The sequence below is a fragment of the Hoplias malabaricus genome, chromosome 5 (genome assembly GCF_029633855.1).
Source record: "Hoplias malabaricus isolate fHopMal1 chromosome 5, fHopMal1.hap1, whole genome shotgun sequence".
NCBI lineage: Eukaryota > Metazoa > Chordata > Actinopteri > Characiformes > Erythrinidae > Hoplias > Hoplias malabaricus.
Window position 1 is genome coordinate 10086568 of NC_089804.1, and position 24174 is coordinate 10110741.

Below are 24174 nucleotides of genomic sequence, written 5' to 3' on the forward strand. Positions count from 1 at the left end.
ATATTTTATGAGCAGCTGAGCAGCCTATTTAAGAAAAGCTGGCATGAAAGTTTGCAAATGAACATATGCTTTTGCAGTTTATTTTGTGAAATAATTGATTAAATATTGAGTGCAAGCATATGTATACGAATATGATTAAAATACTGTGCAAAAAGACTTTAACTTTAATTAAAAACTGAAAAAAACCCCAACATTATTTTAGTAATTTTTTATTGCACTTTGTTTAACTGTCATCTTTTCTCCTATATTATTTCTTTCATTTATAGATTTATGTTAGATTACTTTGCTCTCTTCTGCCCTGCTGTACCACATGATTTTCAATTGATCTGTCTGTCTATTGAAACCCCAATGCTGTATATTTGTCTATAAAAATATTAAATAATACTAAATAATATGAGGGTCTGATTATCCGTATTAAGTGTTACCAATGCTTATACTAATGTTTAAATACATTTAATTGAAATATAATTTTAACAGATGCCAAATCTTGCTCAAACACAGTTCGTTAGTTCATGGTAAGGAGAAGAGCAATAATCTTTCTTACTAGGATTCACACCACTTTTCCCTCTATTTCTTTGTTTACATTTCTTAAGCTCAGCCAGGTGTACACCTGCAGTTTTATCATCATTGCTGTGGTGATAAGTGCTAAGGTGGTGCATGTGGGGTGGTTAAGGGGGTGGATGTTGAAGTTAATACATTGGTCCTTTAAAACATTTAAATTAATTTTCCTTGCTTTTGTGTTGTTGTTTTTTTTTTTTCAGAATTCTTTAAAGAAGCGAGGAACACGAGTAAACAACAAATCTGACAAGAAGACATCACCTCAGGTAATGTTTTTTTAAGAAATAAGTTCTGTGATGACTTAATGTATTTAACACAAAATGATTCTTGATGATCAATAAAGTGAATTTTAGCTTGGATACTCCACGGCCTGGAAGTGTATTTTGTGGAAATTTAAAAGTAAATGGTGATAAAAATGATGGACGTAGTTACCCTTACTCTACTTATAATGCAGCTCAGTCCCCAGTCCCTCAGGAAACACCAGACATTCTAAGCAATCAAATATTGAAACTGGGGATCCATATGATCTAGGCTATGTATCATTTACTCATATTGCCAACTTTATATGGTAATACAGATATACACAAGTAGACAACTGTTCCAAACTAGAAATGGCTCTGATCTGAATCTGGGTATTGGTATTGGGTGGAATTCAGCAGAACATCCTGAATTGGAAAAGCAGATTTAATCAAATCATGAGAAAGAAAGACAAGGTGGTTCACTCTTTTTGGATTTCACCTGATATGTGACAACACTACATAGTAAAAATTAATGCAGAGGGAGTCCTGGTGGCTGAGAAGCTTTCTGAAACCAGACGTTTCAACCACACTAAGCTGTAGAATATCTTTAGTAATGTATATTATAATATGCTACGGTGTGGGTTATGTCCTTGTACCATTTGGTTGTTTTGTCATACTATTGATGTTGAGTACCTCTCCATCCTGATCTGCCTGTGGGTTGCTTCTTGAGATGATGTAGCAGATGTAGGTCATGGCTGATGATTCTAAAGTGTGCAGCAATTGATAAAACATTTAGTTGTATTCCCACTGTTGGTCAGGATTGTTATCACGCTAGAATTGTTTCACTCATAGCACGTTCTGTTATCACGGGGTAAGACTGGCTGCTTGAGAGCCAGGGAACAAGGATGAAAGGGAATGGGAATGGGAAGTTTTGCTTATAAAGTTAAACATTATGTGCTTTCTTGGCAGTTTGTATTTAAAGCATTCATAATAAACTAGTCATTATATTTTATAATAATTTTTAATATGTCCTTGTTGTTGGACATGAATCATGATACATATTGCTATTGCTTCATTGGTCAAGCCTAATATCATACAAACTATTTAACCGACATGTTACATCTCACATTACTCACATGTGTGAAGGTAGTGTTTTGAATAACAATCTGTGTCTGTCGCCATCAGCCTCCAGAAGACAGCTCGGACTTGAAGTGCCAGCTCCACTTTGCCAAGGAGGAGTCAGCGCTCATGTGCAAGAAGCTCACCAAGATGGTAAAGGACAACGAGACCATGAAAGAGGAGCTGGCCAAGTACCGTTCACTCTACGGTGATGTGGATGCCTCCCTCACCGTGGAAGAAGTGGCAGACTCACCCCATACCCGTGAGGCAGAAGTAAGAGTCCATTTGAAGCTGGTTGAGGAGGAGGCCAATCTGCTGAGCCGCCGAATTGTAGAGCTGGAGGTGGAGAACCGTGGTCTTCGGGCTGAAATGGACGACATGAAGATCCAGGAGACACCCGGAGGCATGGTGGTAACAGGAGGGCCTGGACAGCTGTTGCTCTCAGCGTCGGCTGAAAACGTGATGGAATTGCAGCGTCATCTGCAGTTTGTGGAGGAGGAGGCAGACCTGCTTAGGAGGTCGTTGATGGAGATGGAGGAACAGAATAAACTCCTGATGAATGAGCTCAACCGCTACAAGTCAGAGCTTCCTCTTGATGCCGAGATTGAGTCATCACCCTCCACCATCCTCCCTCCCACCATCATTCCTGGACCGACAGTTTCTGAAGAAGTTCCACTGAATGAAGCATCCCAGGAGGAGTTACTAGCAGCCAAACTACAGATCGGGGAACTAAATGGCAAGGTGAAGAAGCTGCAGTATGAAAATCGGGTCCTACTGTCCAACCTCCAGCGCTGCGACCTGGCCTCCACTCAAGGAGCTGGCCGGCCAGCAATGGAAACAGATGCAGAGGCTGGAGATTCAGCTGAGTGCGTACCCAGCCCAGAACGGCGTGAGGGCCCAGTGGGAGGTGAAGGAAGTCATCCACTGGAGGAGAAGCTTGAGGAGAAAGTGGCGGGAAGTGAACATGCCATTACCTCTCAGTGCCTCACTGTCAAGGACCTCCTGGCCATCCGAGACCAGGCCCAGCTTGTTACCTCAGCTATCCAGCTCCTCACATCAGCCGATTCCAACTGCCTCCTAGCCACCTCAACAGACTCGTTCTACCGCAAAATAACAGGTGGAGAACCGGCTGACTCTGGGATCCTGGAGAAGAACCAGGTACAGGGCTCCAGTCTGCCATTGGTGGAGGCCCTTCAGGCAAGGCTTCAGGCCCTTCAAACACAACTGCAGCTGCTCAGTCAAAGGCTGGAGGCTTTAGAAGAAACCCCTGAGAAGGAGCATGTGGATGGGGCATCCCCTAAGACCCTACTGGCTAAATCTGCAGACATGGCAGATACTCAGGTCAACCAGATCACAGCTCAGCTTAAGGTGAGCACCCCACTTCATCTGCTACGCCTTTCAGGTTTTAAACTCTATCTTTTTATTTGGCTTTCTTTTTTTCTGTTTTGCATTTGTTTGGCAGCAAATGTCTTTGCTTTGCTTTTAAAATCATTGCTAAATTTATACTAACATTGCTCTATTCAAACATATTTAATAAGGCCTGCCAATCTGCAGACTAACATGCATGCTCTTATTACCTCTGAAGACCTTTTAGAGAACAGCAGTTTGGCCTCTAATGGAGTACGCTTTCATTAGTGCAACACCACAAGTCTTGGGTCCAACATTTGTTTGAAGGACTATGCTGGTTAAACGGAATTATAATTTAGTGCACTTGTTTAAGATAATCACAAATGTTTAAAATAATATAGCTGAAGGTCAGATAATTTTTTTATGACTGGACAAACATAATCAAAAATAATTATTAATGTGTGGAATGATGTAATAAAAATATTTTGGTGTAGAAATACACACTATTTAATTGAACCAGTTCAATTGACAATATGATTAACTCTTTAAGTGATAATCATTATTTTTCAAGTTAAACTGTTTAGAAAGCTGGTCTTGAAACCTATCCCTTGTGAATAAACCGATATGTTTTAAGCTGCTTTTTTCAAATTAAGTATTAAACAGGTTGAATACTTCAAACACATTTGACCCAATTCCCAGAGCAATCATAAATATAAGCCTATGGCTGACGTTTGCATGTTTGCAACCATTTCATGTGCTGTGTCCCCTGTGTGGTAAATCTATAGTACAGATATTTGAAATGAAGCTCACTATGACACAAACACATGGCATTTAGTTGCTGTGGTCAGCAGACATATCACTTGAACATCAAAACATGCAAATCCACTGCAACTAAGTAGGTTTGGGCACGTGAGAACTCCTAAGATGGCTTGAGATGGTGTTGTTGAGTACATCAAGGGGCAATGTCCCTGTCCTTTCCTACGTTCATTCTGATGCCCTAGTGCAGTGATGCAGACACTGAACAAATAGTGCAATCCTTTAGACCTGATTCTCTCAGGTCATATAAGATCCCTGGGCATTTCCCATGGCTTTTGTGTTTTTTACAGTAGGGTTGTTACCCCAATGTGCTGGTTAAATATTCAACTATTAATATTAACTCTTAAGAATTCACAACTTTATATAAATTGGCCTAACCATTTATTTTTTCTCATTACCCCTCTACTGAAAAGCTGATGTGTGGTGTTCTGAACGGCTGCCGTCACATCATCCTGCTGCACATTGTTGGTGGTTGAGGGGGCTCCCTATAACGTAAAGTGCTGTGTGTCTAGAAAAGTGCTATTTAAATGCATCTATGTAGTCAGTAATCACATCCCCACCTGTGCCCAACGAGGGTTCACTGAGTTACTGTTGTACCACCCTCAGGCTAAACATGTTTATTTATTGATTTGCATTGTGCAAACCGCAGAAATAAACTAGATTCCCCACACATGAACATATTTAAAGGTTAAACCCAACATGCTCAGTGTAACAGTTTGCTGTGTTTATTGTTCACACAGTTGACTCTATTATATGCAATAGATTGTGTTATATGCACAAGCCAAAAGGTTGTTTAGGTTATTATTTGTTTATGCATAGACTCCATTAGAGGTCCAAAACTTAAAAATCCCAATCCAGACCACTCTCTCCTCCCTCCCTCTCTCCTCTCATTTTTTATCTTCCTCTCCCTGCATGGGCACCATGACCTGTGGTCTCTGCACCCTGTCTCCCTTTCTTCTCGTCTCTTCCCTCTTTCTCGTTCTCTATTTTGTTTCTTTTGTTTCCCTCTCCCACGCTCCCCCTCCCACCACAGCCGGCGTTGGCTCTCCTCATGGCCATTTTGGTTCTGTTCGCCACTCTGTCTTCCGCCACAGTGACCAAGCTCTTTTTCCTTTACATACTTTTCATTGTCTTGTGAGTCTTTAATTTTCTTTGAACATTTTATTGTATTCATTTTGGTTTTGTCATTTTGTGTTTGGTGATTTCTGGCCTTTTGCTTTTTTTTTTTTTTTTTTTTTCGAATACCCACCCACATTTTGTCCTGTCTTTCTGTCCTGTATTTGACCATCTGCATTCCACTGTCTGACCTGTTCCTTTCCCTATGTCCCCTTCATTCCCCTATACCCTGTACTCCATTCTCTCTTTTATTGTTTGCGTTTGGTTGCTTTTGTTTCCTTCATTAACTTGCCCATGCATGCATGCAACAGCCCAACATTAGGGAGCAACCAGAGGTCAAAGGGAACGAAGCGTACCTGTGCAAATCCGAGGAGAAGAGCAACAGCCATAATGACAGCAACAAGGAGGAGATTGAGGACTTGTCGGAGGCTAGTCCTTCACTGGTTGGTACCATGATATGCACTCATACAGACACAGGGAAAACAAAAGACCATATGTAACAATAAAAGACAAAGCAACTATCAGTTCTAACGCATTTGGCTCATTTGGGTTGATTCTGTTGGTTATTTAAATGCATTTAGAAAAAAAAGGGGAATGTCATTGAATTTAGAGGTAGCTATTATTATAGCATTATAAATTATAATTATATATTAAAAAATAAACAAATAAATAAATATATAAATGAGTGAACAATAAAAAGGATCGCCAGAAAGCTACGTTTTTTTACTCTAAAAGTTCTTTGCACAGGAATAGTTATAAATGAATGGAGTAGTGTAATTTTATGGCGGGATGTCTGTTGACCATGTGACTCAGGTGAAGAAATCTGTGTTTTGTTAAGTTCAAATTAGTCTGAGTACTAAAATGTCCAAATATATAATTGAATCATATTTACTCAGGTGCACAACTGTCAAATTGTGCAAAGAGATTGCATTGCATCCTAAGTATTGTCATCCGCTTGGGAATTTATAAGTAGCAAAGGAAATGTAAGAAAATACTTCATGAAGTGCCTCCAAAAAAACAAAAGCTCATTATCCCCAGGATATGATTTCCCAACATGACAGTTTCCTCAGGATTAATCTTCGCTGAAGTTACTAAAGCTGGAGTCCTTCCTGATATGGGAGCAAGCAGTCAATAAAAACGATGGCATGATGGATTCAGTCCGTACTAAAATCATTGAGCAACACATGATGACATTAACCAGCCTTCCTGCCCAACTACTGCTTAAGGCATATATTCCAGCACATAATTCCTTTTCCTATCTACAGCACAGAATTATAAGCCTGGAAATAGGATTAAACACACACACACACACACACATACACACACCCTGCTGTGGTATGCCTTGCTCACTATGCTGGTTGAATCACACTAGCCCAGTAAATGCCATGGCCTCCTTCAGAAGAAAGGGTTTCTTACTCTTGTTCCTTTTGATACATGCATATGTGTGATATTTCAGTGAGCAGGAGAAAATACAATCAAGTCAACTTGCTTCCTGTTAGAGGCTGGGCCTGTGTGGTACTATTATAATGCCATTGTGCAATCAGCATATATCTTGGGAAAACAAATCAGATTTAGTGCAGACAACCATTATTATCTCATTTAACCATCGTGGTCTGACTGTAATAGTTGTAATTAAAGTATAAATCTATCCAGTTTCTGAACACCAAATTATTGCATTTTCAGTAATTGCAAGTGTATTGACTTATAACCTGTTTCTGTAACTATAGCTGTTCAACTGTGTTGGCACAGTAACATCAGGGGCAGGTCAGTAGAGCATGTTTGGATTATTTTCTCTCGTTTTCCCTCATGACAGAAGTATGCCAGGGCAAATGTTACAGTACTGACTGTATGAGGCAAACAGCTGGGTTTAAACTAATTAGATGCTTATGCGACACTTTTTACTTCATTTATTTTTTGACTTTGACACTGAATGCTGTTGTAATAGATTCTACTTTTCTGGAAAGTCTTTAAACCAGATGCAGGGACATAATGTGAGGTTTTGATGCAATTCGACCTCAAGAAATTTGTGCTTCATCACTCCAGAGAGTGCAGCCGGGCACCTAGGGATTTTAGATCCCTCTAGCGAATGGATGGTATTGGGCATTAAGAACTTAACCTCAAAGGTAGTTACTCCTGATATAAAAAGGAGCTATACACAGACAAACACATACAAATGCTCTGATGTGGTTTTCTTTACTCATCCTGCTGAACAGATCATACTACCGCAATAAAGACCTTGACTTTTTTTTTTCTTGTTCTCTTATGATACATGCAGATGTGTGCTTTTTTTTTTTTTTGTCAAAACTTAAATTAGCTGAATTTGCTCATTATAAGGTGTGACTACCAACATTCTGGACAGTATATTTGTTACATAAAATTGCCCAGCTGATAAGTAAAATATGTTTCAGATGGCCAATCAGCTGTCTAGATTTTACAGAATGTCCAATAAAACACCAAAGCTGATAATGTGTGCTAAAGTAGTGAAATTTGACACTGGACGTACAAAAATATTTGAATGTAATTCTCCAAACGAAGTCACAGTACACAGTGTCATAATTAATGTTGTGTTTTCTCAAAAGAATATATTTTTTTCTCTGCTGGTATTTGGAATCTGTTGATTCAAAAACTGAAAGAGAGGTCGGCAAAGAGAGGACAGAGAGGTGTTCTATGCCCTGGAGACGAAGTATCAGAAACATGTCTCTGTGGGAGTCTGTTCGAGGGTTTAAAATGGGCTCTCAGGGACTGCTAAACTACTGTTGAATATCTGTGGGCTGTTTTAAAGCAGTCCGCCATCAAGGGGTTTCATGTTACGATTACAGCATGAGCTGCACTCAATTTTCTTCTTTCAGATAAGGCAGTGAACCAATATAAGCATCTTAAGGAATCCACACACACATCCCCACACATCCCAATGTCCCTCTCAAATTTCACAGTCACTACTTAATTGGCTCGCAAATAACATTTTTAGTAAAGTGAAATAAATGCAGTCTCAAGGTCATAATCACAAGTCTTGTGCTTCCAATTACGTGGATTCTATTGCAGTTTGTGGGGCTGGTGGCCTCAGGGTCATTGGAGGAAGAAAATGGAAATGGTTAAAGCTTGTCTGTTTTCGACAGACTGAATGCAGTCATGTGTGCTTTGGATGCTCTATGATTGGACAGTGGTGACACAGTAAGCCATTATGGGCTAGGCCTAGCCTACAAGCAATAGAGGTCTTTATTACGTTATCTACTGTAGATTAGTACTTCAAGACTTGATTATTACACACACAGTTTTTGTACATGTAAATAGTCTCATATTAAAACGTTGTATGTTAAAAAGTCCAACCTTTCCCATATGTGTGTGTCTTTTTAGCTGCTGGAGCAGGTCTGGGATTTGCAGGCTCAGCTGTGTGTGACGAAGGAGAAGGCAGAGAAAGCACAGGAGGAGCTGGCTCTGGAGAGACAAGCTCACTGTGAACACACACACAGTTGCTCCCAGAAACTCTCTCAGGTAACACATGCTAAGTTAGTGTGAGGGTTACATTTACAAAATGTTTGGATATAATTTGGGTAGGATTCGTACAGCTACATGACACCACTTTTACAAAGACTTATTCCAGCAAACCTGAGCTTTCACAAAGGCTGTTACTACTTGACAACAGAAGCTTGTAGGTATGTGTTTTTAAATGAATATCTCAGTGGTCACACAAGTCACATAAAAGTGACCTTAACATACAATGGTATTATAATAAATAAAAAAAAACAGTTTACTTACTTAATATCAGTGTGGACAATTTCAGGTATTAATGTAGAAATGCTCAAAACTAGAGACGGCACATGTCTGATTCATCTTATTGGTACAGAGGTGATATCAGAAAAAAAAAAAGTTATAACATCCGGAAAAACTTCATTCATTCAGAGAAAGAAAAAAAAACAGGGCAGAAACCCCTAATAAATAAATATACTTCAGGAAATGTTAATGTGGCAAATAGCACAGGTGCATTTCTTGAAAGTACAAGCATGACTAACATTTGCTGATAGCATTTGTGTGGTGGGGGCTGCGTTAATGTGGAAAATATGAGATGATCACTCAGGAGGACATGCAGCTAGCCCTAAAAATGCTTACTACACTATGCAGGAGGACATGCAGCTTGCGCTAAAAATGCTTGCCACACTATGCGCAAATGAAATGTTGTTTTGCATGTTCATGCAGCCCAACTCTTGGCAGCAGATGTTAACATTGCTGTTTTTAACCTCATGGGACTTGCTGGTATAGCAGATTTCAGAGGTATTAACGCGTGCTCTCGCTCTTTTACTCCTTTTCCTCATCAATTCCCTCCCTCTGTCTTCAGCTGCAGGAGGAGCACCAGAAGGCTCTGGTGCGGAGGGACTTTCAGCTGCAGAGCATAAGTCTGCAAACACGACTACAGCAAAAGTTTTGGAGCCAGGAGAGAAACTTGTTGGTGCAGGAATCACAGCAGCTCAAGCAGAACCTATTGCTGGTCAGCCTTAAATTACGCTTGCTCCTCAAGCAGTGGAGGCTAGGCAAGAAGCTTGACGTTGAGGGCAAGGATGTTCTGGAGGTACAGAGGCAATATTTTTGATTGCTGATTAATTGCCAACTGTATCTAAGCTATTACATGTTTAAATCTGACAAACACATTTATCCTTATAAGATGAACAATGTCAAGGACCTCCATCTGCTACTGGAGGAAGAGGGCCTTCCGGCTCACCATGGAGACAACAAGATGGCGGCCGCTGAGGAGCAGCCACTGAGCCCCACAACCAAAGAACACAACCTTCCAGAGAAGATTCACATTCAGGTAGGCTAAACTGGTTTGCTTTGACATTAAAAACCAAATTAAATTTGATTTGGGAAATACAGTTTTACCATAAACAAAGGTGATATACATCATTCTTGAACCCCACCAGCAGTCCAGTGGATTCAGCACCACTTTGTCAGACCTGAAGTTGGCACTCCAGGATCTAAACGCTGAACTGCGAGAAGAACGGCAAAGCTCCCAGGAGCTTACGCAGCAGTTTGCCCGAGCTAAGGCCTCCTGGGAGGTGGAACGGACTGAGCTCAAAAGCCTGATCACTCAGGTAAGATTCCAATTCTTCTCAGACTGACAGAGACACTTCATACAACATAAAACTGCAGCCTAGTTTGGGACAAAGACTAAGATATGGATTGACCACAAAATAATATTCCCAACCGAGATCAGCCATGACACGTTTTACAGAAAACACAGTCCAAGTGTAAGTATACATGTGGATTTAGATATTTTGGCAAAAGAGCGAATGGAGAGGAACCATTCCACAAAGATAGATATGTTTTACAAGACCCAGTGGAAGACTGGATTATTATGGTCTTCAGCAGTTTTGATATCCAGCCATAAACATGCGATGCACAGTTCTGTCCTTGCATGTTTATCAGAATCAAAATAAGACTCATGTAACATTAAATATCTGCAAGCTTCAAAACTGGGATTGCACAGGTGAGGATCCACATGTTTTCTGCATCCACAATCATAGCCATTGATTATGCATAGAAATATTAAAATATTAATAAAACCCCCTGCTCCTCTTACAATGGACCACTTCAACGCTCAAGTCAGTGAGAAATGTGAGAAACTCCCCAAGATCCAAAACATTTCTGCTGAATGTCAGATGGAACTCATTTAATCTACAACATTCATTTTGTCTCTGGAGGTTTGAGCATGTGATTTATCTGCTGTCTATCAGCAGCAGTCTGGTGTGTGTACATGAATGTGTTTGTGTGCTTATGAGCTAAGTCCAGGGTGTGATGTGAGGTATGAGTTTTATAACACTCGGCTCTAAGAAGCATTGGTAACTGCAGTCTCCTTAATGACTTAATTAACAGGCTGGAGGAGACGGAGGGGAGAGGCAGACGCATGCTTTATGAGGCAGGCAGAGAAGCTGGGGTGAGGGGCGAGATAGGAAAAGAAAAGGAAAATGCTATGGAGCGAGAAAACAAGAAAATATAGAAGGAAGGAACAAAGAGGTTCTTGATGGTTAGGAACCACTGGATGTGTTTTTTAGACAATACATTAAATACAAAGGAGCTTAGCAACAGAAATATTGTTTGATTAAAGTGCACAAAAACAATGTAGTACTCATATACTTTTTTCATAATGGTCACTGTCATTCAATATAGAGTCAATAGAGTAAATTCAAAACATTTAATATTCATTGTCTGTTTTAAAACACATACATTCTCAACAAGAGCAGGAAACTAGTATAATAATAATAATATGTAATAATATTATTACAAGTAAAGGAATATATATATATTGGTGATTGTATCTTTGCTGAGTTTACAGCGAATCCACACAATACATTTAGATTTAGCTTGTCCTTGATAGCATTAAACTGTCCCTCCATCACTGGGTGATGATACATTGCAGTGGTGATCCTGCAGGAAATGAAGGCACCTTATTCACCATAATATCCTGAGATACTGTTGATATTACAAATGTAAAACCATTTATCATCAGCTGATGACGTCCTCCACCTCACAAATGAAAAAGTCAAAGGGGAAAAACATCCAGCCGACCTGACATCCAGCACTTTCGCCTTTTCCGTAGCATGATCTGAGCATTCTTGTACTGTGGTCTGCTTGGCACATCTTGCACTATGTGCAGAGCTGCACTATAAGGAAGCATGCCAAGCACCTCAACGGCAACGTGGCAACACATCACCAGCTGCTCAGCGTCTGGCACCATCGCACAGTGTTCAGTGAAATGCAGGATTCGGGGGGGAGGGGTTTGGCTTTCGGGTAAATGAGTTTCTCCTCCACAGCAAACCACATACACTATTAACCTCGTCACACCATCGACAATATAGCTCATTAGGCTTTATTTGCAATCGTATAAAATAAAAATAGGAAGTGAAACAAAAAAACAGTCCAATGCCATCACAGTCTAATCGCACACTGCTCTGATCAGTTGCCACATTGTTCCATTATCTGTCTTCAGTGGCAGAGACATGCTGGGGCATGTGATGGATGGGCCTCCCAGAAGGACCACAGACCCGGGTAGACTCATAAAAACGTGAGCAACAGCTATTGAATCTCTGCTTGATGCAGAAATTTTCAAGCAATGCTGAGAAGGATAGCATTTGAGAGAATATTTTCTGGCATTTCTTAAAACAGAGGTGAATGTACATTTGGAATCAGAAGTTGCATTCCACATTGGTGAATTTTAATGCTAAAGTACTATAGCATTGTAATGCTATTAATCAATTTGACTAAATCACTGTATACTATTGTATTGTAGTGGTTCATGTTTCAATTCTGCAGTGTAGATAATGTGAGGTGCATGAGTGAATTCACATTGTATTTGAAGGCTGCTTCTCCTAAGTGTGGCAGTGTAAAAGTAGTACTTTTAATATAGAAGTCAATTGCATTCATGATATTGCAACTTATATTTTTTATTTATGCCGTTATTACAGTGGGCCCATTTAATGGAAAATAAAGTTATAAACTGTGATATTCCGTTATTGGTAAAGTCAACAGTACACAGTGCCTTGACTATATCAAGCTTCATTGTGCGAAAGGAATGTTGCTACACATTTAGTTTTGTATATAGCTCCGCTCATGTCAGCAAGTCTTCCCAGTTGTTTATAGCCAAATCAATATATAAGCTTTATTTAGAGGGAGGTCTATTTGCCCAGAACCATACTTGCTTCTTAACTGCAAGGTAAACAAATACACACAATAACAAAGCGGTAAACAGTGCTGCTAATGGACCTAATGCTAATGTGAGTAAGAGTGTTTGAGTCATAAGCACCTTCATGGGGGTGCTTCACATTTAAACATTCAGCCTGAACATGATAGATAGGATGTCCATAAATTCAGTGGATGACCTTTCTATCAGCAGATTACTAATTAGCATTATTCATCATAGTGTCACTGTGTTAAAGGTTCCCCCATAGTAACACAAATATTCCGTTTCCGTCTCTGGTCTTTCCAGCTGGAAGGGAAAGCAGCAAAGGTGTCCATGACTGGCGCTGAGAATGTTACTCCAGATCTAAAAGGAGCGCTGAAGAGGGAGCGCGAGGAGCACCAGCACTTGCTTGCTGACTCATATGCTGCAGTGATGGACCTGACTAAGCAGCTGCAGATTAGTGAGAGGAACTGGGGTCGGGAGAAACTGGAGCTCCTGGAGCGCTTCAACCAGGAGAGGAACCAGTGGGAACAGAGGGTCCGCGATATTCAGAGCAAGGGCACACAGGTCAGTGGGATCAGTGGTCTATAGGTCAACAAAGGGATCAGGGGCCATATGGATTAACCAATATAACCTCATTAGGACCCTCTCTGATCGTTACTAGCTGTTAACTTATCACTCATTAAATCTTCTTTTATTTAATTTAAATTGCTAAGGGGTTTTGGCGTTATATTGAAGTACATATATTTTCATATTTTAATACATTTTTACAATGAAAGTAAAACTTACATTTAAATTTCTTAACAAGTTCAAGTCTGCACTTCTTCTCCAAGTCTCCACTTGCTTTAATGACATGAAATAACAAAAGTGGAAAATAAATAAATTAATTAAATTATATAAATAGGGCGGCACGGTGGTGCAGCAGGTAGTGTTGCAGTCACACAGCTCCAGGGGCCTGGAAGTTGTGGGTTCGATTCCCGCTCCAGGTGACTGTCTGTGAGGAGTTGGTGTGTTCTCCCCGTGTCCGTTTGGGTTTCCTCCGGGTGCTCCGGTTTCCTCCCACAGTCCAAAAACACACATTGGTAGGTGGATTGGTGACTCAAAAGTGTCCGTGTGTGTGTCTGTGTTGCCCTGTGAAGGACTGGCGCCCCCTCCAGGGTGTATTCCTGCCTTGCGCCCAATGATTCCAGGTATCGGTTACAGATAATGAATGAATGGATGAAATTATATAAATATTCCACTTTCAGCAGAACAATCTATGTGCAACAATAACTTGGCAGCGCAAAAAAATGTTTGATATACAAATGTACACTTTTAAATTGTGTTTGTAATTACATGATGAGAAATGTAAATATGTAAATCTACATCTCAAACATTTTTTCATAATAACCTGGTGATAAATAATTTACACCATGCTTACAAAATGCGTCTGGTTATTTTCACTTTTATTTAGTATCTCAATATACCTTTCAGCTTTTATTGAATTTTAAAATTGTTTTGGGTCATTTGTTATGGTGTCTTTCACTTTGTTTGTTGCGTCTCTTGCCTTTCTTTGTTCACACATTTCCTCCCTTGGCTCTGCATCCCGTCCGCAGAAAGGGCGGATGTGACATTATCCTTCAGCTCTTCCAAAGATTACACACATATGGCTGGCTGTGCAGTGGCATCAATTATCTATGACTGTAGGGGATACATCTCCATGTGGTTGCTTCCAGCTGGTTGGTCAGACTGGAATGCAGTCTTATGCAGTGTGGTCTGTGTGTCTGCCCAGAAGAGAAGACATGGCTAAATTTAGACATTTATTCATTCAACTTTCCTAAACTCTAACATTTAAACTCTCTGTCTGGCCCCAGCTCTGTGGAGACACACAAATTCATTTGCTAGCTGTTTTATGGGTTACAAATAACGAGTAGTGTCTCGTGATGATCCTCACTCACTCCCCCCTTAAGGAAATGAGTTGGTAAAAATGGAAAAATCTAGTCAGCACTGAAAAAAGTCAGCAGTAGTGTGTGAATAGTGAACAAATCTCAAAATTCTCTCATGACCGAGAGATGCCTCACCTTCTACTGAATACAACATGTGCCTAAAAAGTATACTAAAACACCACCATTTTCATTTTCAGTCCCTCCCTGAGAAAGACAAGGAAGTATCCAGAGATGTTATCACAAATGGAACAACTTTGCAGAGGTAAAATCAGTCATTAATGATTTCTACCTAGACTTCCCTCACCTGTCCCATTACTGTGTCTTCCTGATCTAATTATCAGAGAGTGATTTAAGCTGTTTGATTGCTCCCTTTTGTGCAGGACCAAATCAATTTCCTCCCTGCCAGACCTTGAGAGTCTGCTGGATGCCGCTCCTTTCCTGCCAGGTCACGAGGTCAATGGAATCACAGAGGGAAAAACAGGGAAACGGCAGTTTGGTGACGACACCAGCTTTTTGACTCCTGTTGATCTTACTGACCTTAACCAGAAGAACTGGAAATATCTGAGCAGTGAGTGGGCCTCTCTGGAGAAGGCTGAGCCCTTCAAGACCTGGGATTGCCCCAGCACAAGCTTCCCAGAGCTGGAGGTAAGTGTGGAGCATGTTCAGAGGAGTTACACTGCCCCAGACAAAACGGGTATCCGGATCTACTACAGTCCTCCAGCCGTGAGGAGGATGGAAAGAAGAGCTGCCAAGGAGCACAATCTGCAGAACGCCCAGCCAGGCTTCACATCTCGAGGAGTTGCCATTTCAGATACAACATTGCTGGCTTCAGCAGTTGCATCCTCATCTTCCTCACCTCCTTCATCGTCTTCATATGAGCAGTGGCTGAGCTCACTGTCCCAGCAACACAGGGATCTGCTGGAGGGCAGGGCAGGGGGTGCTGCACCATTCCATGGCCTGGAGATTTCAGGTAACCTCAGTGATGACATGAAAGAGATGACCAATTGTGTGAGGCAGGCCATCCGGTCCAGCTCCCTGGAAAGGAAGTGCAGTAAGGATGCTGGAAGCCAGACAATGGGCGTGACCAGTACAGGAACACAGACTGCCCAGTTTGTTAGTGTGGGGCTGCAGACAGACGGTCCTGCCTCCTCATCTTCCAGAGGGGCAGGGCTTCATGGGAAGGTGTGGTCTCCCCGGGCCTCCTCTCTTGCATCAGCAAGGTCACGCCAGATCTCCTCATCACTGGAGAAGGTACACAGCCGCATAGATCGTCCATGCTGCTCGCCGAAATATGGGTCACCCAAACTCACTCGAAGGGTCTCCACATCATCTTCAAAGCTGGAGACTTCCTCCACGTCATCCAGGGACCGAAGCATGTGGAACTTGCCCAACCGTAGCGGGGCACAGAATGGTTCGGCGTGGGCTCGATCCACCACCACCCGCGACAGCCCTGTGCTCAGTGGCCTGAATGATGGCCTGTCCAGCCTTTTTAGTGTGGTGGAGCATTCTTCCAGCATGGAATCCCTGTGGAAGGGTGACCCATGCCCAGGGAGGCAGGCTGCAGGCAAGCCTTCCTGCCCCAGTGTTGGCATCAGCATTGGTGACGCCGGAACCCAGAAGTACGGAATTGTCCAGGAGTTCTTTCGAAATGTATGCGGGCGCACAGGACCAGTGGGACCTGGAGGGAGGAGTGGAACCATAGACGAGCCCAAACCTGAGTGCCTCACTGGGACTCTGATTGGAACTGACAGCGTCACAAAGATTGTAAATAAGAGATTTATGAGACAGACACAGCGGGATGATGTAGTGGTCAGTGGAAAGGAATCTGGTACCATAAACACTAGCGGAAGCAGCCTGGAGGTGAGACTTAAGTACATTATGCCTCCTTTCTCCTGTATGGTATTTACTTGACTCGGCTCGGCTCTGCATGCTGTTTGGTCCCTATCACTGGTTGGTTTTCATTTCAATTGTCCCCCAACCCAACCCTCCCCCCGATAGAATTGTAGCTGGTGACATTGCAAATCAAATAACGGGAGCCGTAGGCTCTGGAAACCACAAAAATGGTGGGGGGAGAGTTAAGTGTTGTTTACTCATCATGTATCGGCATGTTCTTGTTTTTGGGATACACATAGCTCTGCACATGTGTTCAGACAGATCGGTAGAGTTTTTCGGTTCCTTGCTGCACATCTGGTTCTCTCTGAGGTTTTTCGTCAGCCACCAATCTAAGGAATGTTTGAACCTCTTCAAAAATATAAATAAATAAATAAATAAATGCAGCTGCCATTGTGAGTTGGATACAAACGTTATCTCTACTGTAGCCTGGAGATTGCTAGTTTGTGCTGGATGTCTGCATTTCATCATGATTGACAAGTCTCCCTGTCCCATAGGCACTCTGCGAGGTTTACACGTCAGGTTTATTCCTAGGTTTAGAGTGAGCAGGGACTTAAAAGTACCCAGTTCCAACAACCAAATTTGGCTAATGGAAAAGCAAAAATGCAGAGTACAGCACAGCATTGTCGAGTCGAGTGGTATTCCATACAGTGTTAGCACTAGGCTAACGTTTCAATATTTGCATGCTAAACATTGCATTTGGGATTTTGCTTGTAAAATCTGTTATAAATCCTTTACTTTGTTTAAACATTAATGTATTTTTTTCTGTTTCCAGGACTCATCTTGTGACTGCACCTCTCAGTCCCTCACTTCTTGCTTTGCTCGCTCCTCACGCTCCACCACTCGCCACACCAACAGCCAGTGCAGACACCGCCTGCAGGAGTCAGCCTTGGCAAATGAGGAGAGATTGGATGCCAGTACTGAATGATGAAGAGGGCATGGTTCACCCTAATACTGCACAGCTCACATTCACACTGCCTCACACACTGCCACACAAATGCACTGCCACACACAAACACACACATGTACAAACTACTACAAACACCCTTTAGATTCAGAATCACATGAGACACTGTAGATGTCCAATCTGAACCATTAAAGAACCAGAGCTCAACACAACCAGCACATTGGTAATGCCAAGGAAAGTGGAAGCAGACAGACTTCTTTAACTCCTATATTTCTGCATTATCATCATCACTCAGCCGGCAAGACCTTCCTTTTAAGGTCATCATTCCTTATCTGACCAGCTGGACAGCTCAGCTCTGCCATTTTAATCAAGTGGACTATGCCACTTAATAATCAGTAAGTCTCTGGGGCCTACTGAGTTCAGGAGGATCAACCTTCTTAGAGTAAAAATGGTGTTCTGGGATCAGTCATAACTTTTTTATGTCCCAAGGATTCAAATATTCAGTTTAATTATATCGTGCTTTTTCCAACTGATGTCACAAAGCCGCTTTACAGAAAACCAGGTCCTAATGAGCATGCCTAGTGCTACAAAGTCTTCATAGGAGCATGATCGGAAACACAAAGAAACTTTATAGGAGAACTCCTGCGCCTATCAGCAGTTTCAGAATTATGACAAATTACTAGGAATAAAGAAACCAGACAGAGCAAATCCTCAACCAGTACTTTCACTCTCAAATACTTCAAACAGTTCCCAGGCCTCAGTTTACCCACAAGGAGAAGAAAAGAAATCTAGTAATGACCATCAGCAAATGAGAATCGTGAAGAGTGATAAAAGGACACATTTCACATAGTCATCGCCAGCTGACGTCGTCAGTAAAAACAGTCTGGTTTCCTGATGGGTCAAGCTTCCTGAATTTCATCTGAATGGAGCTGAATGGATTTCCAGATCAGTTCTCTACAGCAGGCCTAGAACAGACTTAAATTTTCCTCCCCATAATCTTCAAACTCAGATTAATTATTTACCAATCGAGCAGCTATTCAGGATGAATTGCCATCTTAAAATTAGTTAGATGATCAACCTCTGCTGTTGACAGACGTAAACTCCTAAGTCACCTTTTGTTTTTAGCAGACATATGAAATTTACAGTTTAAAGTTACCCTTGAAAGGTTCTGAAAGCCTGAATCTTCTTACTGCTGCTGTATTACTGCAAATTGAAGACTTGCTTGACTGAAGATGTCTACTGAGAGCACATGTTAGTAGCTGTAGTGTAGGAAAATCTTGAGGTAGTGTTCATGTACTGTATGTGTGAGACCATTAAAGCACTGATAAACTGTGCCTACTATAAGCTAGGATCTTTTGATTTTTGGGCAAAAAAATGGTTGAAACTCCCTCCTGTTTTGGGGGAAGGTTGTACGTGTGCATGCATACGCAGAGCGGACCGATTGTGGAGGCCGTCTCTCTTATAGTCTTAGAGTGACCCAAGCAGATCCCTCTACCTGGACTCATTCTGTTATCCACTTCAGAACTGTTTATTATGCCTTTGTTACACAGTAAAATCACCAGCTATTTTTGTTGTTGTTACTCTGATGGATTGATCGTTAGCAAACTATGAGCAACTACACAGCTAGAAAATACATAAGCTTAAGGGCCAAATGTAAATCCGTTTTTAGTCCTCTATGCTGTGAGTGGTCACTTGTTTAATCCAGATGTTATCCACGTTCAGATTGTGAGATCAAGGCTATAAGGGCATGTTTAAAACAGTACTGAAACAGGGATAGATGGACTCAAACTACACTTCCATTAGTACAGAGAGCTCAGCTAATCATGACCTTCATTAACATTGAGATTTAGAATCAAAAACCTACATTGTCCATCGTTAGTGTCGACGAGTCCAAGAGTGTGTCAAACATGTTGACTGATTATAATAGTCTTAATTCTGAAATTGAAGCCATGGAAAGTGTGGAAGTCAAGGTAACTATGCAGTTACAAACGTGTCTGCCTTCAAATTCTAGGTACCCTTTTGTTCGTTTAAGGTTTTTAGCTCGTTTTTTCCTCCTTAACTTGGGTTTTATAACGCTCAGATTGGAATGGTGCTGTAAAAATGAAAATTAAGTGCTTTTACGCAGACGTAGACATGACATTTCTGTCTTTTGCTGAAACCTCTGAAGACTGAAGGGAAAATGAGTAGTTAATCACAGTGACTGCAGTGTGGATGTGGTAGCCCTAGCAGTCAGCGTTAATCATTGCAAAGGAGAGATAACCACTCTGACACAAACACACACATGCAGCTGCCTTTGGAGTCTTCATTGCTTTTTACATACACGTATTCTCTCCCGCTTTATCCCAAGTCGGCCATCCTCCCTCTCAGGTGCTTTCTTGCTCCATCGCTAGCTGCCAAGCAACAGCTGTCAAGCTCCTCTGGATATGCATCTCTCTCTTCGTAGCCACTTGCTGGCTCAGCTCTTTTAAAAATAGGGCATTACTGGGCAGACACATTTCCTCATTCCCCTGCGGAACTGTTCACAATGTCTGGACTAATTGTCAATCACTGACAGGCAGCCAGGGCTCCAGCACACTCTGCATTTTTCTGTCCATTCTCCTGCGCCTCTTAGCCACAGCCATACCACTTGCTGCTACCTCCTCTCAGCATAGAGTCCAGCGCTTCTCCCTCCCCTCACTTTGTTCATTCCACTTTTGTTCAGAAGGTCACAAGAGTGCCTTTCTTTCTTTTCGAAGAAAATCAAACAAGATGTCTCAAAGTCTTTGAGGAAACAATTGCAAGGAGGCCACAAGCCCTTTTTACAATGCTGTCAGTTTTGGTTGAGTATGTTCCACTTGTAATATGCTCTCAAACCACATATCATTTCACACTTCAGGCCCAGTATGTGGTCTGAAAAACACAAAAGGGTACCGATGCGACATGTGGTAGCAGCCAAGAACCAGCTACTGAATTCATGTTTGATTATTCCAGCAACATTATCCTCCGACAGCCTGGAGTTTGTCTAAAGCTGTTGCTTTCATTGTAAAAAACGAATGCCTGACCTGTAATGTAACGTTCCTTGAAGTGGCTCTTAACCCTTCAAATCTGTGTTGTGCGTAGTGTATGTGCCGGAGCGTGGGCCAAATGATCCCTTAAACAAAGGTGGATGGACCAAAGCTCAGAAGATCCCATTCTCATTCTGTGACAAATCTGAGCCTAGGGCTCAAGTTTAAGTTGAAGTTAGTGTGCTTATCTTCAGGCAACTTCAAAACAAAGCCTATCACAGGAACCATTTCCACTAATTTGAGAAAAATTACATCCGAATAATTACTCAAATTGTTCTTGTTACTGAACGTAAATGCAGGGTCTTGGCTCTTGAGATAAAAGAGCTGATTTTTCTGATAAGCCCTTATTATTGAACCATCAAAGCCCTCAAACCATTCTACCCCCCGCTCATCGCTCCAGTCATCGTCTCATCCAGCCTAGCAATATGTAAATGACCTAGTAGCTTATTACCATTTGCTAAATTATTGAGAATGCTTGTATATTTTGTTTTCTCCATCTTTATAAGATCTTTTATTAAATGAGACGCTAAAGAAAAGCGAATAAAAACACTCCTTAATATTGTAACTTGAAAACAAATATCCTGTACATAAATATACAATTTATACTCTTTCTATCCTTGTGTAGAAAAACTCTTGAATGTCTTTGCTGAATTTGAGCTTGACCTCTGTAGCCCACCTCCTCCCCTCCAACAACTTGAGAATTCTTTTTTTTCCCCTTCATGTGCGTGTTGTAAATATCTCCATTTTGGAACAGAAATGCTGTAATAAAAATGGAACACAGATTTTGGGGAGGGGGTTGGATTGGTTGTTGCCTCAAATGTAACTCTCTTGTCATAATTCACAAATAAATGTTTGTTGAAATAAATATTCGAGTTGTGTATTCCTCATTTCATCCTCAAATGCATCCTTTAACAGCTGCAAGATTGAGCCAGCTGTACATTAGGTTGACAGAAGTCTCATTAAACCTGATGTGAATTGTAGAAGACTGTATTCTTCAAAATATTTGTATTCATTTTGCATGTGAATGAATATGTACCCCATCAGATAAGCACATTTTTTAGATAAGACTCCTTATTTTATATTAAAATGTAATACATTAAATGTTAAGAGTGCTTTTACTGAGAATGTAAAGCAACATTGTGGTGATTTAATATAAATAAAACATACTGCATCTTTGTGCAGTAAAATAAACTTAGCCTCTGCTACGAATAAACACATTTTTGGGTGCACAGCGGTGACCTAAGCTGTTCACTGAAAAATGCGTCTACTGGTGTTTGTCATTTACTTTAGGCTCCAGTGTGTGTAAAGTTTTATGTCAAAATAAGAATAAAGAACACCACTTTCCACACACTAACAAACCTCCTTACTCTCTCTCTTTCTGGTGAGCTGTCATTCTAGAGGCAAGTCTGACCAGCTGCAGGCACATGATGAAACACTGAGCAACACTAACTCAGAGAAAAAGCAGAAATAAGCAGGGAAAGTGGAAAGGCTGGAAAAAATATTGAAGCAAAAAGTAAGTATGCAGAAGAATCAGGTAGTGTGACAGGGCCTTCAGTAATAGAATATACACTCTGTTACTGACAGCTGGTTTGAGATCCCTATCATAAAATATTGTTACTCTAGTGAAATTATGTCTTGAGTGAATGTACTATCCCAGTATTTACAAAAAAAATGAATAAAAAAATACAGATCTGGCAGCTCAAACGCTATTTTAGTACTGAGGAACTATTTCCTTCGCTTTTTCGGATCCTTTTGTGCTAACGTAAAATGATTAAGCTGTGACTAATCACAAAGTTTCAGAGTGACCAACAACCTAAAAAAAGTTTTAAATACATTTGAATGGCTAACTAAGACTTACTAATATATTTGATTTTATTAGTTGTCATATTTGAACATTCTCAGGAATGTATGGGTGTATGCAAAGTGTTGGTCGTGTGTTTAAATATGTGATTTAGTGCTTTGGTGCGTTTGTCTTTGCATGAGGCATGACTGGTGCTGAGTTCACTTCCTGGGACATATGGGATTCTCCACTGAGACTTGTTCCCTCTCATTCTTTCCTTTTTTTCTGCTTTGGAAAGAGACATGTTTATATTTGAATCTCAGCCGCAGGAGAAGAACAGGATGTGACCTCATGCCAGCAACATTCAAATCGGACACTCATCTCAAAATCAGTGAATTGTCATCAACGGGGAGAAAAAAAGTAAGCTGTGTGTGTGTGTGTGTGTGCTATTAAAGTGGAATGCCACATATATTTTTTCGGCATAGTTAAATCATTAAGATGGAAGCAAAGTGATTCAGACTTGTTTGGTGTGGACTGCTCTATTCTACAGAAATTAACAGTCAGAGATATTCACAGTGGTAGTGATAGTAATCAGACATCCAAAGCTTTTAATAACACCATAGAAATTATGACATTATATGACAAGTGGTCAGAAACTTGTAAATAACTCATGAAAGAATAAAGTAACGTTAAAACCAAGCACACCATTGTTTTTCTTGTGAAATCCCAAATAAGTTTGATGTGTCACATGACCTTCTTCCCATTGAAAAAACAAAAGTTGGATCCAAAATAGCCGACTTCAAAATGGCCGCCATGGTCACCACCCATCTTGAAAAGTTTCCCCCCTCCCGTATACTAATGTCACACAAACAGGAAGTTAATATCACCAACCATTCCCATTTTATTAAGGTGTATCCATACAAATGGCCCACCCTTTATTTATGGTGGGAGCAGTTATTCATCTCAATAGCTGAACCTTTTAGTGCTGATTTTTATGTATACAACTTTATATAATGCATTTCATACCCAAACACACAAGAATGCATAAAAACACCAAGGTACTGTGAACTCATCTAAAGTTGTGTGTGCATTTGTTGTCATAATCAATAGCACAATATATTCTCTAAACTTTCCCCTGCCCTCTGACCCCTGAATAAACAACACAGATACTGAAGTATAAATACTGTGTGATCTGAGATCTCCGGTTCTTTCCACTAAACCCTCTGGGACTCCAAACTCAGGGAGGACAAACTAGAGACATACCCAGATACAGAACAAGACACTTTCGAAATAACTTTCCTTTGTTTTCTCATCATTTTATGTCATTTTTAAGTAGTGTCCATAAATTTGGAGGTGAATAAAATTTCACACATTAATATTAACACATTTTAATTGCATAAAGAAATAAATCTAAAAACTAGTCAGTAAGTAAATGGTTAAAATTGAACTGAGTAAAAAGTAGATACTTTACTCACTAAATGATTTGAGCTGAAGTAGTACTGTGATTTGAAAATACTCAGGAAAATACAAACCTATCAATATTTTAAATACAATGTTAATCCACACTCACTTCCAGTTCATGCTCATCAGCAGTCTGCTGGAATCTGATAAAGCCTGAGTGAAGGCTCTTGCTTGGTCAGAAGCATCTCCAGCTTGGTCAGATAAGATAACGATCAGATTCTCCTGAGGCATGTGAGCAGGAAACTCAATCTGGCCTTTAGTAGGTCAGAGCTGAGGAGGAGAGAAGCTTCTTATCTCACACAC

The 24174-nt window shown here is 40.8% G+C and overlaps 1 protein-coding gene across 2 annotated transcripts in view; it reads left to right on the top strand.

Annotated features, from left to right (window-relative positions):
* Window positions 1–21458, top strand: part of mtcl2 (microtubule crosslinking factor 2) — a 55028-nt gene extending 33570 nt beyond the window's left edge. Inside the window, exons 4-14 of one of the 2 annotated variants that reach the window (XM_066671076.1) lie at window positions 762–824; window positions 1983–3284; window positions 5507–5638; window positions 8550–8687; window positions 9529–9759; window positions 9853–9999; window positions 10109–10279; window positions 13171–13431; window positions 14987–15051; window positions 15170–16649; window positions 17455–21458. In XM_066671076.1, coding sequence (XP_066527173.1) covers window positions 762–824; window positions 1983–3284; window positions 5507–5638; window positions 8550–8687; window positions 9529–9759; window positions 9853–9999; window positions 10109–10279; window positions 13171–13431; window positions 14987–15051; window positions 15170–16649; window positions 17455–17607 — 4143 coding nt within the window. In that variant the 3' untranslated portion in view covers window positions 17608–21458. The remainder of the gene's footprint in view (window positions 1–761; window positions 825–1982; window positions 3285–5506; window positions 5639–8549; window positions 8688–9528; window positions 9760–9852; window positions 10000–10108; window positions 10280–13170; window positions 13432–14986; window positions 15052–15169; window positions 16650–17454) is intronic. The other variant, XM_066671077.1, reaches the window with a different exon arrangement.
* The last annotated feature ends 2716 nt before the right edge of the window (window positions 21459–24174 follow it).